A 13,689-nucleotide genomic window follows, 5' to 3' on the forward strand; every position below is an offset into this window, starting at 1 on the left:
ATAGTATATTACTCAAATTCACATGTTTGAAATGTTTTAAATCACTACTGTCTGTTAGTTGCTGGTAATACTTGTGAGGCACTTTATTTAGAGCCCATCTCGTATCAAGGGCCCATTATCTTCCATAATGCGCAAAGGCGAGTTTGGTCTTTCAGTAGATGCGTCCTTTGCTACTATTCAGGCCACAGTCCCCATAATAAGTCATTGTTAGGCGGGTTTATTAATGCTCACCCCCTTAGCAAACACGCACAAGAGGTCCACAACTTGATCGAGGACCTGCATTTAGATTTACTTTTTATTACAGAATCCTGCCTTAAAAAGTGGTGTAACCTGGATATTGCCCTGGCTTTTCCCCCATGATATACTATTTCTGGGCAAGACAGAGATTCGACTTGCTGATGTAGCCTTGTCATCATTTTGCGAGATACATTTCAATGCTGCACTTTTGATTTAAACTCCCTATAAGTAGCAGAAAGCCTTGGCTTTTGTTTTAAGATTAGTCCCACTCAATCTTTTGCAGGTGGTCTAATCTACCATCCTCCCGTCCCAGGATCAACTTTTTTAGTTACCTTAGGAGAAGCACTGGCACCACTTCTACTCCGATATGCAAATTACACTATTCTTGGAGACTTTAATTACAATCTTGAGATCGGCAACAGCCCCAAAGTATTCATTTTTATTGATTTCTTAAACAGTATTGGCCTTAATCATATAGTAACCTCTCCCACGCATATTGCAGGACATACCCTGGATGGAATTTGTTCTAACAACCCCAAACTGGTAGCAGAATCCCCTATTCATCAGACTTGGTCAGATCACAACCTGACCCCCCTTAGAATTTTGATTAAGCCAGACAGTCCTCCCATCCACCATGACTAAGGACCCTCACACCCTACGCAAATGGGGCACGATAATAACTGACCCCAACTTAACCCCACATATATCCACCTGTGGTCCGACTTCTATGGGGAACTTAGCTGAAGACCTAATTTCATTAGTCATGGTAATATGTTCCGAAGCCCAGGTCCCACCCATCAGCTCCATGGTTTTCTCTGATTGGAGCAGAGCAATGGCTGCCCTGCAAACAATTAGAACACAACCCGAAAACTGGCTTTGTTTTAAAACCACCCAGAAAGTTTACCATGCCCAGATTAAGGCAGCAAAAGCATACTTCACTGCCCAGATTGAAGAGGCCTTGTTCAATCCTAAAACTTTTTTTAATATCTCAAAATCATTTGCACAACCTAAGGCACTTGCTAGGAACATTCCCTATCTCAAACTCTATGTGACCAGATCTCTTCTTTCTTTGAAAAGAAAATGCATGCCGTTCAATGAGGTTTCTCAACCACCATGCCCCCTTCTTGACTGTGCTTTATTAGATGCCCTCCTAAAGGCAGGGACTGAAATGTTTGCATCCTTTCAGGAGATTACATTGTCAACCGGCAACTCTCTCATGTAAATGCAGTTCCCCCAATGACCAATGCCCCCCCTGCCATTCTTCGTAAGGTGGTTGACATTGTCAACCATTTTAATAACAAAATGCTAAACACCTCATTATCAATGACTGAGTTTCCCTCAGTCTGGAAACTGGTAGTCATGAAACCTCTGCAAAAGAAATCTTCTGCAGACCCTACAACACTGACTAACCTTTGCCCCTTCTCATTAACCAAAATGCTTGAGAAATGTGTAAATGGGCAACTAATTTCCTTTCTGGAAAATTCTATTCCACTTCATCCCCAGCAATCCAGCTTTCACCTCAAACACTCCACAGAATCAGCTCTGCTGGTAGTGGCAGACACCATTAAACTGATCCTGTACACAGGAAAAATGCTTGGTTACTTTATCTCTCTGCCGCTTTTGACACCATTTAACACCCCATATTTCTGAAACGAATCAAACACTGCAAATGTCTCATAAAGCCCTGGCCTGTATTAAAAATTTTTTTAACTGGCTGCAGAAAAGCAGTCACACTGGGACCTTTTTCAACAACAGGAAGTTCAGTAATATCAGGAGTTCAATAGGTCTCTCTTTCAGCCCTGCTCTATTCACTATATAAATGGCCCCCTTAGTCTCCCTGATAGCTTCTTTCGGAATCGCCACTACATCTTAAGATGATGATATGCAGCTGATTTTATCGCTGGACAAAGGGTCCCTTTGCTCAGCTCTAAACTCCAAAAGTGCCTCACCAGAATAATCCCATGGATGCAATCAAACCATCTAAAATGCAACACAGATTAAATGGAGATCCTGGTATTTGGCATGTCTAATCGTTTTTCCCCAACCCAATAGTGGCCAAATTATGTGGCTCCCGCCACAGTGGAAGTTGCAAGAAATTTAGGAGTAAAATGTGACACCTCCCTCTCCTTCCACCCTCAACCTCTTTCTGTGGCAGGAATGTGTTTCAACTTAATTAAATATTTAAGAAAGTTCTTTGACTTCCTCCAATTAGCTACCAGGAAAACACTTACTTTTGCCCTCATCACTTCTACTCTCGACTTTTGTAATAGTCTCTATACAGGATCATCAAAATCAATTCTCCCCAAACTTCAGATGGGGGCCAGACTTGTGCTAAAATTCCCCAAACAGAGCTCAGCCCTAAAAACCTTACACTTGTTACCGGTACACAAAAGGATCATTTTTAAGATCCTTGTACTGGTCTACAGAGCATTCAGAGCCACTGGACCAAAACTCCTGACTGCAAAATGTACCCACTACACAAGCAAGAGAACTCTGAAGTTCTCCCATGCCAATCTTCTCAAGTCCTCCCTATTCGGACTTAAAACCAAAGGTGGCAAATCCTTCTCAATCCTAGGATCCAAGACATGGAACCAACTCCCCAGCCCTTTGGGGTTTACTGAATTAAAAGACCTATTCAAAAAGCACTTGAAGACCTGGCTCTTCCTGGCCCTGATACACTCTTTTATTCCCTTATCTCCGGATTTGCCATCTCTCTCTCTTTTCTTCTTAATTTCAGATTTAACCCTAGTGGCAGGATGCTCTATTGTGAGTGGGAAATAATGCACTTCTTGAGGTATCTAAAGAGGAGACTTGGTGAGCCCTTACCACAACAAAGAACTGTTGTGAAATGTTTGTGAACTGCATACATACTTTACACATTCCTTCTAAGTTAAGCCTGATTGCTTTTTGTGCCGTGCTACCCATATTTAATCACAGGTGAATCTAGTGACTTTTTGTGGTTCACCCAGCAAGAGATTGTGGTTGTGGTTGTTGCTTTACCAGGGCTCACACCCCAGTCAACCAATAACCCGCTTTCTAAAAATGGTTTTGACAGATCGTGTTGTCATGACAAAAGTGTTCTTTGGGATTGATCACATTATTCTTGTGCATTTCTTTACTAAATCATGTATTTATTTCATCTAATTGTTTCCTTTACCTATTTTAGCAAAACAGACTTCTTGGAAATTACCAATATCTCACTCAAGATATGGGAATTGCCTTTGCCACTTACTTGACAAGTAAGCCTCAATAATTGTGTGTTGTACTAAATTCATCAGAAATGAGGTAGTTCTCCTGGGAAACAATCAGTAACTTGCCACTGGCAACAAATGCTACATGTGCTTGAGAACATTTTCAGTTAATGTTATATGTTCACATATCAATGAGATATTGTTTACAATGTTTTATGAAGAGGTTTTACATTTGAAAACATGGCATTCACTTCCTCACAAGTGACACCAAAGAGCAAGTGTTAAAAATGTCATGAAATGTATACTTACACTACACCAATAAATGTATTATATCATGTAAAAAATCACCTAATAAAGAATCCAATACACACTACAAAATGAACACTCTTCAGACACAGTTTTATCTAACATACCTCACACTTCTAGCAAACATCCTGCACACCTTTATAAAATAATGTACAATCAAACATCCTAGAAACATCTAGAGCAAGTATCCCAAATATTTCTATCACCCACCCCACATACCTCTATCAAACATCCAACAAACCTTTATATCAACCATATTAGACACCTTTGCAAACATACACTGTATACACCTCAATCATTAATCAAATGTACCTCCATCAAAGATCTCACCTCTAGCTATAGGATTTTAGTCATCCCGTGCAGCCCAAGATTCTTTTCATTATTTGCTGTGCCATGCAGCATGCCATAGCTCATTAGTTTCTGGCTGTTGTCTGTGAGATCATTGATGAGGGACATTTCAAAGCCCACAGAGAATCAATCAAATGGCAGACATACTGTTGCAAAGAGGAGAATATCATCTTTCCCATGATGCTTCTCCGTAGGGAAACCCTGATTGGAGATCACAGCAGGAGGGTGCCTACTGAGCAGGGATCCACCCATTTAACCACCAAGGCAGTGAAGAATGGGGGAAGCATACCAGACCTGAGCACTTGCTCCTCTACCCTCAAGAGCCTCAAAGTTTTTTCTGTCCACCCCCAATCTTCCCTCAAAGGGGAGGAGAAAGACAAGTAGGCATCAACTTTCTTTCTATTTTAAAAATTAGACAAGATTGGGTGCAGCCCATCCTGGTATCATGCCAACCCCTACCCTTAAAGGACCAACAGACATCTTCTATTCCAGGTGGCAAAATGGTGGCTTTATCCTCAATTTCCCCTGCCTACACTAGACACAAAGATGTATTTTCTTAACAACAGAAAAACGGGGTGGCAGTGGGTCTGTCCATGCATTGGGCAATGTCCTTCATCTTTAAAGTGCACATAGTTTTTGTTCAATCCTTCTGCTCCCCGTGACCACCCACCCAACCCCCCTACCCCCACCCCAGTACAGGCTTGAGATGTACTGACAATCTGCTCTCCTGACTAGCCAGGGATAGATTTAAAGAAACATCAAAGCAGAGAGGCCTGCCCATCTGTCTACAGGCTAAACAGTCTTTCTGACCCCGGCAGGGGACGATTGGGGATTTGCCCCAGCTACCCTCCCTATGGGAACATACAGCACATTAAGATGGTCTTGGGGCACAATGGGTGTTAATGTTTTCACCATGTCTTTTGCATTGTAGAAGTAGAAGTGTCCACAGACATTTGTGCAGCTCCTTCAACAATGTGCATCAACTGCACCGCACACACAAAGTGTGTACCGGCTCACTCACAGGGGTCTGTTCACTCTGCATCAGGGCATGGCACCTTGCAAAAGAGGGGGCACTTTGCTTTTGTGACTGCTTCGAAGTTACAGATGTGGACATTGAGATGACAAAATCTCAACAGGCACACTGACTGTCACCACAATGAGGTGATGCACAGTCAGTGTGGCCATCAAATCCTCCATTAGGGAGAGGGGTGCTAGGATGCCATGGACCAACTTGGTGTTCTCCTTCTTAGAAGAGAGACTGGTTCCTCTCCAGTGAAAGATGGGGCCGTGGTTTCAATCCACAGCCAAGTGATTCACTAATGCCCTCTCCTCAGCCATGGAATGCACAGTGAGTGTTAAAGCCTGCGGTAAAGACCTCATTTTTTGTTTGCAATGGGGTGCAGTATCCTGGTCTAAACAAGGCACAGCTAATAAAGGGTGCACCACTGACAGTCAACTGATGTATATATCAGGCCTGGGATTTATTTAGTAAAGGACTGGGGGCTGGACCATTCTGGCTTTGGGTCACACCGTCACCTCCACTCTTGCAGTTCAAATAGTCTTTCTCCCCCTTGGGCCTAGAACCCTAATACAGTCCTCATCCTGATGAAAAGCAACAGGAAATGTGGATTCAATCAGGCATTGTTTTGACACATGGATTGACAAAGAGGTTGTAAAGCTCCCCATTCCGTCACTCCCAGGTAGCAAGGACTGGCCTACATCAACCAGCGACTCAACTTGCTTCAACCCGCCAGACACCTGCACTCCTCCTCGCTAGCTCTTGCACCCCCCCACACAATCGTCACAGCAGGGGCCGTTCCTTCTCCTACATCACCTCCAACACCTGGAATGACCTGCCTCTAACCTTCCTCCTCCACCTCCAGACTGCTCCCTCCCAGGCGGACTACTACAGAAAGCTCAAGACCTGACTTTTCGACATAGACCCCAAGCATCCAGATACCCGGGGGGAGGGGGGGTGACAGTGCCTCACTACACAAATGCTGATTGATTGATGGATTGATTGCTCAATAGTTTATCTGGTGCCCTGGCACAGGACCTGATGTCAAGATATACTGATGACAAGCGCCATTCAGTTTTTTTACACCATTGCCCGGTTTCTAATGAACTTTCTGCCCCCTGGGGCAAAAGAACAGAGGGGAACCTTCCAATCTTCCCCTAATAGAGAATCAAATTGTACATTTTCTAAATTCAAACTTGAAGAGGTAATATGGATTTCCAGACCACGGTCTTATAGGGAAATGGAAATTGGATGAGAGAGAAAGAAAATCTCGACACAGGAGAATTCAGAAGATGTCTTGAGTTGTATCTTTGTACTGGACTATCCAGGCTTTAACAAGGGACTTTTCTTGGGCATTGGTACCAGCTAAGGCATAAACAATGAAGTTACTGAGGAGACACCTATTCAGATCACTAATAATCACCTGGAAATTTGAACATCAGAATGAAGGCGATATTAATGTACTCAAGGTTTTCTGTGGTTTCCTACACAAAAGGCAAAACATTTCTTTGAAGTGGTATTGTCAGAAGTCTCAACCATCATGCTTGATTGGTTGTGTGAAAGATATGTGGGTGTATATTCACTGATTTTGTTAATCCTGATTCATCAGTTATTCTGCTTAATTGTACAAGTGACTAAAAGAGAACAAATTAAATATTAGTCTTCATTCACACTGGTTACCTGCTCAAATGAAAACCTTTTAAATGAATGTTTCACTTACTCAAACTCTCTCCATAAATAACTAAGGATCTGATTTGGAGTTTAGCGGATGAGATGCCCGGTCACCACCATGACGGATGTCCCGTTCAACTCATTACAATAAGGATATATTGCACTTGTAATTTGGCAGACGATTAAAAAATTATTTAACAATATTTCATTACATGCACAATGCCAAACTCAATGGATGTGCAATACTCAAAAGATTATTCAAAAGGGAAGAAAAAAGAAAGATAAACTTACTTCGGGCAATGATTCCAAAGTAATCATCAAACTCCAATTCCGGATGAATTGCCGTCAACGGGATGGCAGAAAGCTCCTACACCAACCTTCATGAAACAGGAATCCAGATGTGGGGACTGATTGCAACCAATGAAATAACTTTTGGTGAAAAGATGTCGCGTTGTAAGCAGAATTGTTTTTGTTCAGGAAGGGACACATTCACACTCCTGCGCAAAGACTACTCCTGAGGCATTTCACTCTAATTATGTGTGCTGCAGAATGCAGCACACATCGGAAGAGGAAAAAACTAAGAGAAATAAAGATATTGCTCCTCGTTGAGCCTCACCTGGGAAAGCGTCACATGTTCAATCAATCAATCAATCAATCAGGCATATATTATAGAGCGCAGCTATTTTCCCCTTCGGGTATCCAGGTGCTGAGGTGTCAAAAGACTGTAGCCGAAGAGCCAGGTTTCGAGTCCCATTCTGAAGTTCGTGAGTGAGGGTGATGTACGCGGGGGAGGGGGAGATCATTCCAGGATTTTACGGCAAGGTAGGAGAAGGAACTACATCTACTGTGGCTTTGACAAATGCAGGGAACATGCACAAGGGTGTGGGAGGCAGAGCACAGCTGTTGGTATTTCAGGCGGTGGTTGATATAGGCAGGGCCCTGGTTGCAGAGGGCTCTGTAGGCATAGGTCAGCATCTTGAACTGGCAGTCCCAGCTCTACCAGTAATGGTAAATCTGGGAATGTATCCACATACATGGGTGTTGCATGGGAACACCTAGGGAACACCGAGGCCCCACCCATGGAATGCCTCCCCATGGCAGAGTAACACAGCATAGTGATTTACGCTGTGTTGTGTTACTCTGGATTTATCAAGTCATTCAGGGCCATGCAAGGGGGCCTTGTGTGGCTTGATAAATCTCATCTTAGGGGTTGCAACGCTTTTGAAACACATTCCATGGTACAAAAGTGACACAACCTCTTGATAAAAATGGCCCACATTGACATGAGGTGATAGATTATCTGGTCTACAGTTCAATTCTACAACTGGCAACTCCTGCACCCCTGACTGCTTCACACCGTTTCCCTGGTGGCGTGTTTTGGAAGGATTTCTAACCCCACCACGATTAACCTACTCAGGAGGGCTGAAAGGCCAGCAGGCTACCAGTAAAAAACTGTGAGAAAAGGAAGAAAGTGGGGTGCTGGACTATATTTGCATCAGAAAAATAACTGTTCCATGCTCAATCAGTGCAACATTTTGCCTGGGATCTTACCACCCAGCTCCAGATTGAACTAATGTTTGGGTAAACCTGACACGTCATAGGAACTGACATACACTATAACAATGTGAAGACCTCATTGACACCACATTCATTTCACATGGTCCAAATTGTGATGGGTTTTTGTTGCAAGCTATATGTCCGCCCAGGAGTTGGGTGCTCTTTTTGTTGGGAGTAGTGCTGGAACACTGGGAGGTACTTTTTTATAGTAGATTCTGGAACTTACCTTCACTGAAATGTGAGGCAGAACTGTAATGTTCATCAAAGTAAGTTTAATGTGTGCAAGGCATTCTGGGCAAACAACACGCCCTGTGCCCTGAAGAGGGGTGTTATTTTATCAGGAAATGTATATAAGAACGCAGGGTGGTAGGACTTTTTAAAATTCCCAGAGATTCCAAGGGGCATATTATCTAGAAACGGCGTTAAGATTATCGCTGCTTTAGCGGCAGAAAACTGCCGCTAAAGCGGCGAAAATGGGCTTGATAATATGACCGTGAGAATTCCCATCGAAGCCCATGTTCTGGTGTCAACATGGGCTTCTATTGGAATTCTCTGCGGCATATTATCAAGCCCATTGTCGCCGCTTTAGCAGCAGTTTCCTGTCGCTAAAGCTGCGATAATTTTAACGCCGTGCTTGATAATATACCCCCAAATCTTTTCATTTTAGAAATGTGAAGGACATTTTAAATGTATCCAAATGTTGATGTTTCCAGGCCTTCTAGGTGAAAAACATAATGGTATCTACAAAAACCACACTACTCACACCACCCTGGGCACCAAAACTGCAATTCACCACATTGCCAGAAAGAAGACAAATACCAAGTAGAGAGAGTATTGTGGATACAGACATATTCTGCAACTTTTCTTCCCAGACAAGGGAAGCAAATTTGTAATTTATCAAAAGTTTGATATCTGCAGGACATTCTTGGTTAGAAAAAGTGGCAGGCTCCATATAAGACATACCTTGGGTTTCTCCAAGTGTTAAGATTTTATAAATGTCTGCTTCCTTGGGTACCGGTTAGCCCTGAACCCAAATACTGCAGTTGACCACATCTTCAGAAAGATTAGAATTCCAAAGAAAATCTTGATGTCTCCATGGTGCATATGTGGCCCTTCTTGTGATGGGTGACAGGCCAAACAATTCCGGTTCCATTTTAATTAGGAGCAGAGGTGGGAACACCGAATAGTAGCATGTTTGTTATTTTCTGATGCACCTGGCCCTTTTTGCAGGGTCGCCCCCAGAATTTTGCATTGTGTTGTTGAACCCGTTTTTGTTGCCTTTGGAAATCTGTGCTTTTTACCACTGCTAATCAATGCTAAAGGGCTTGGTCTCTCTTATTCACACAAGGTAAAATTGCCCTACACCTAAATGCTACATTTAATTTACGAGTAGGTCTCTGGCAAATGGTTCTGCGCGTACCCGGGTATTCAAAAGAAATGCTACTGGCGGGCTTGCAGCACGTATTGTGCCACCCACTAAAGTAGACTTTTAAAACATGTCTCAGGCCTGGTACTGCAGCCTGCAGTGCAGTTTCAAACTGCCATTTCAACTTGGCAAAATAAACCTTTAGGTAGGCCTCAACCTTCTTTGTTAGTACTTATAACCGACCCCTTTTGAAGGCCCTAAAGGCTCTTAGGCAGAGTTCAATGAATTGAAATGTAGGGCTTGTGTTCTCAGGCTTTACCTGGTAGAAAAAGATCATAAACTTGTATTTCACTGTTGTATGGCCACCTCTCCCATTAATTAACACTGGATTACCTTATTACAGTTAGTAAGTGCTAAGTTCGGACTGGGAGCCAATAGATATATAGGGGCCGATTCACAGAACTAACCTGAGATGAAATCCTAAACTTACTTATTTTGTTATTCACAGAAGGCATTTAGTAGTAGTAAAGTTTGGACTCCTAATGCCTTCTGTGAATAACAAAAGTAGTACGTTTAGGATTTTAACTCAGTTTAGTAGTAGTAAAGTCAGGAGTCCTAACTTTACTACTACTAAATGCCTTCTGTGAATAACAAAAGTAGTACGTTTAGGATTTTATCTCAGTTTAGTAGTAGTAAAGTTAGGAGTCCTAACTTTACTACTACTAAATGCCTTCTGTGAATAACAAAAGTAGTACGTTTAGGATTTTATCTTAGATTAGTTCTGTGAATCGGCCCCATAGAGTTTACACTCTAATTAATTGTAATTTAAAATCCTCTTTAATGATAACGTTGGATTCCAAGACACAATTCTGAAAATGCCACTTTTAAAAAAGGTTCATTTTCTTGTCCCAACCATTTATGCCCTCTGCCACTGTCCTGGTTTGACATGACTGTAAATAGTTCTGCTGTTAAGACTTGTGTATTCCTTCCAGACAGTGACACAAAGGGGGCTTACGTGTGAGCCGGATGGACCATCCTGGAAGACTGACTGGGGAGGAGCTGTACCCAGCCTTATACTTCAAGGGGGTTTGCCTCCTGCACACACAAACGAATCTAACATGAGACCTGTCCTTTAGCACCCAAGACACTTTGGAGCCTTGACAGAGGAAGAGGGAAAACTTTCCAGACAGAATATGGGGGTAGGAGAGGGCGTCCCCCCACACAAAGACTGCTGCCAGGTATAAATATTGGACCCCCGAGGCACTTTACAGAAATCCCTGAGGACTGCCCCACTGATGGCTGGCTTGCTGTCTGAGAAGGAGACCTGGACCTGCTTACCTTCATCCAAGGCTATCCCTGGGTGACTCCAAGGGTCACTTTGCAGACCTCTTGTGTGAGCTACAGGGACACAACAACTTCAGAGGACTCCCCGCAACTGCCTGCCTGAGCCCTGATGGCTTCTGCTAGAGCGAGTCTCTGAGTCCCAAGAGGTGCATTCTGGACCCCTGGCTGGCATCAGAGTGTACTCCTCTGCAGAAAAGGTGGAATTTCTGAAGTTTGAGCTCTGTGCGACTGTGAACGGGTCAGTTTGCACAAAGACTCTGCTTCCAGGAAGAACCACAAACGCGAAGCTCTGGTGAGACAAAACCTTCGTGCTACAGTCACTGATAGCAATGACCAGCCTCACAAGAACTACACTTTGTACTACAGCATCGAAAACCCACGGTGACCACCAACATGACACTACAGCATGACCAGCCATGACTTGCGCCTGCCTTTTTGCAGCACAGCAACAACTGCCAATGACGCACAGCCTGCTCTTCACACCTCAACAGCACCCAACCGCAGCACTCTTCCTTCTCCTTGCAGCCAACTATACCATAAACTCAGGCTTTAAAGGTAACTTTTCAGATGAACTAACCTGGTTCTTGTAACTGACTCGCGCTCCGTTGCCATCGGTCTGACTTTCCTCCTGTCTAGCAAGACCAAATGACTGTGAGTGGTGCTTTGTGCTTGAAGTGGAATATCTCCAGCTTAACTGATTGGATGCTGGTCATTCTGGTATTGTTTTGTTTATTAAAATGTATTCTATTTTTCTAAATTGGTTTGGGATTTTACTTTCACTTTATTACTGTTTGTGTGATGCATAAATACTTTACACAGTGCCTGGCTGATTTGTGCCAGGCTACCAGACAGTTAAGAACAGTTTAATTTAGGGACTGATTTTGACCTGGCGGACCGGGTTTCGCTGTTGCTTTTTTTGGCAGTCTTCCCTCCCTCTGCCTTGGTGGTCTGCCTGCCCGATTTAGATGTTGACAGGTTCTGGGAGAGAAGACCACCATAGTCCCGCTGCCTGCCCCAAGACTCCTGCTCCCGCATCGACAGCATCAGAGCAAGAAGCAGCTGTCGGGGGGTGTCCCCACAAGACTACCGCCATCCAAATTACAATATGCCTTTCTGACTATGCAATTGTGGAGGATTCACCGCCAAGCTCGAGTCGGAGGAATCGAAGAAAAAGAGGTGAAAACTCACCTTTTTTGGGGGGTCCCACTTCAGATTCTGTCTTGAACGCCATTGTTGCTCCCTGGTCATGATGCTGCAGCATCCTTGTTGTCTTCAGAATCGAACATAGGCTTCGGTATCACTTTTCATATGGATAGTATGGCAACATTTGCTTTTGCCTAATGTTATTTTACTTGCAACAAAATGGACAGTCAACATTACCTACATATGCATTACGACACATAGTACTTACCTGTCTATACACCAGCAGGACCTCAAACTGTCAGGACTCCACTGCCAGGACACCGCCAGCACATCTGCAACATCTAAATCATCTCGGCGGGAACCTGCCAGCCTGATGGTGGCGGAATACTGTCAACCAGCAGAGAGGACGTCCGAGGTGGTGGGAACCTGCCTATAACAGCAACATCTAAATATGTCGGGAAGACCTCTTTCAGCTCGATGGAGTACTTGGGGTCCCCACGGCGGTGGGACGGCGGTGATCACGACAAGATCTAATTCATGCCCTAGTGACTTTTGTGGTTCACCCTGGTTGTTGTCTGAATGGGGATTCCACCCCCTTCAACTGATACCCAATTTCTTACAATATCCATTTAAAGTCAATTCACTTTGGCCTCCAACTGTACATCAGTGTGGTATAAAGAACACAGTTTGCAAACCACCCTTCAAATCATAAAATTTAATGGTAACCCCATATTCAGTGTTTTAGAAAGTATCACTGTTTCTAAACTCTGAGTCTTGGTTGCAATTAAAATGTATAAATTGTGTTCATTCTCCTCTTCGTTCAATAGCTATTACCTTATACATGAATGCTTGGTCTGTGCACAATGAAACATTATCATCAGCTGCAGCATTGTTGTTGTCTCTTGATATCTCTTTTTTTTTTACTTCCAACAAGGGGCCTGGTTCACAAGGGTAAAGTTAGACTTTTGTTCTAAGTTTAGACCAAAAGTCTAACTTTAATTTTCCATGTTCACAAAGGTAAGTTACGAGTAGTATCTTTACGATTGCAGAGTTCCCGCACTTGGGTAACCTGTGTGAATCAGGCCAAGACCCATATGTTCCTGTGACCCTGCAGAATCTGAAACTTCCCTCCACAGAAGTGTGAGTAAAATGTGTGTTCCTAGTCAAAGATTAAGGTTTGCAAGCACTTCTGAGCTAGAAGTCCTATTTGAGAGCTATGTGAGGCACAGCTCCTGGAGTCCCCTGGGTGTCTAGTTTTGAAAATGACGGGGTTTAGTTAGAATCGCTGGGTGGCAGAGTTAAGGGCTTGAATAGTCTAACCATTCACCTTTGAAAGTAGGAGGACTTTTGGATGTACTCCTAACTTGACAGCCCACATGTCAAAACTATGGTAAAAAGAATCAAAATTTCCTCTGCACCCAGGTGTGCAGAAAGGCTGTTGGGATTTTAGGGCTGGAGGATAGGCCTAACACCAGGGTTGTCCACCCACACATCATTTTGTTTTTTTG

At 43.4% G+C, this 13,689-nt stretch overlaps 1 protein-coding gene across 1 annotated transcript in view; it reads left to right on the plus strand.

Annotated features, from left to right (window-relative positions):
• The window catches only part of LOC146788637 (putative cation-transporting ATPase 13A5), a 452,938-nt gene that overhangs the window by 368,100 nt on the left and 71,149 nt on the right, over nucleotides 1–13,689 (plus strand). Inside the window, exon 25 of the mRNA XM_085635829.1 lies at nucleotides 3,404–3,476. Coding sequence (XP_085491955.1) covers nucleotides 3,404–3,476 — 73 coding nt within the window. The remainder of the gene's footprint in view (nucleotides 1–3,403; nucleotides 3,477–13,689) is intronic.

Source organism: Triturus cristatus, chromosome 11, assembly GCF_964204655.1.
Source record: "Triturus cristatus chromosome 11, aTriCri1.1, whole genome shotgun sequence".
NCBI classification, from domain to species: domain Eukaryota; kingdom Metazoa; phylum Chordata; class Amphibia; order Caudata; family Salamandridae; genus Triturus; species Triturus cristatus.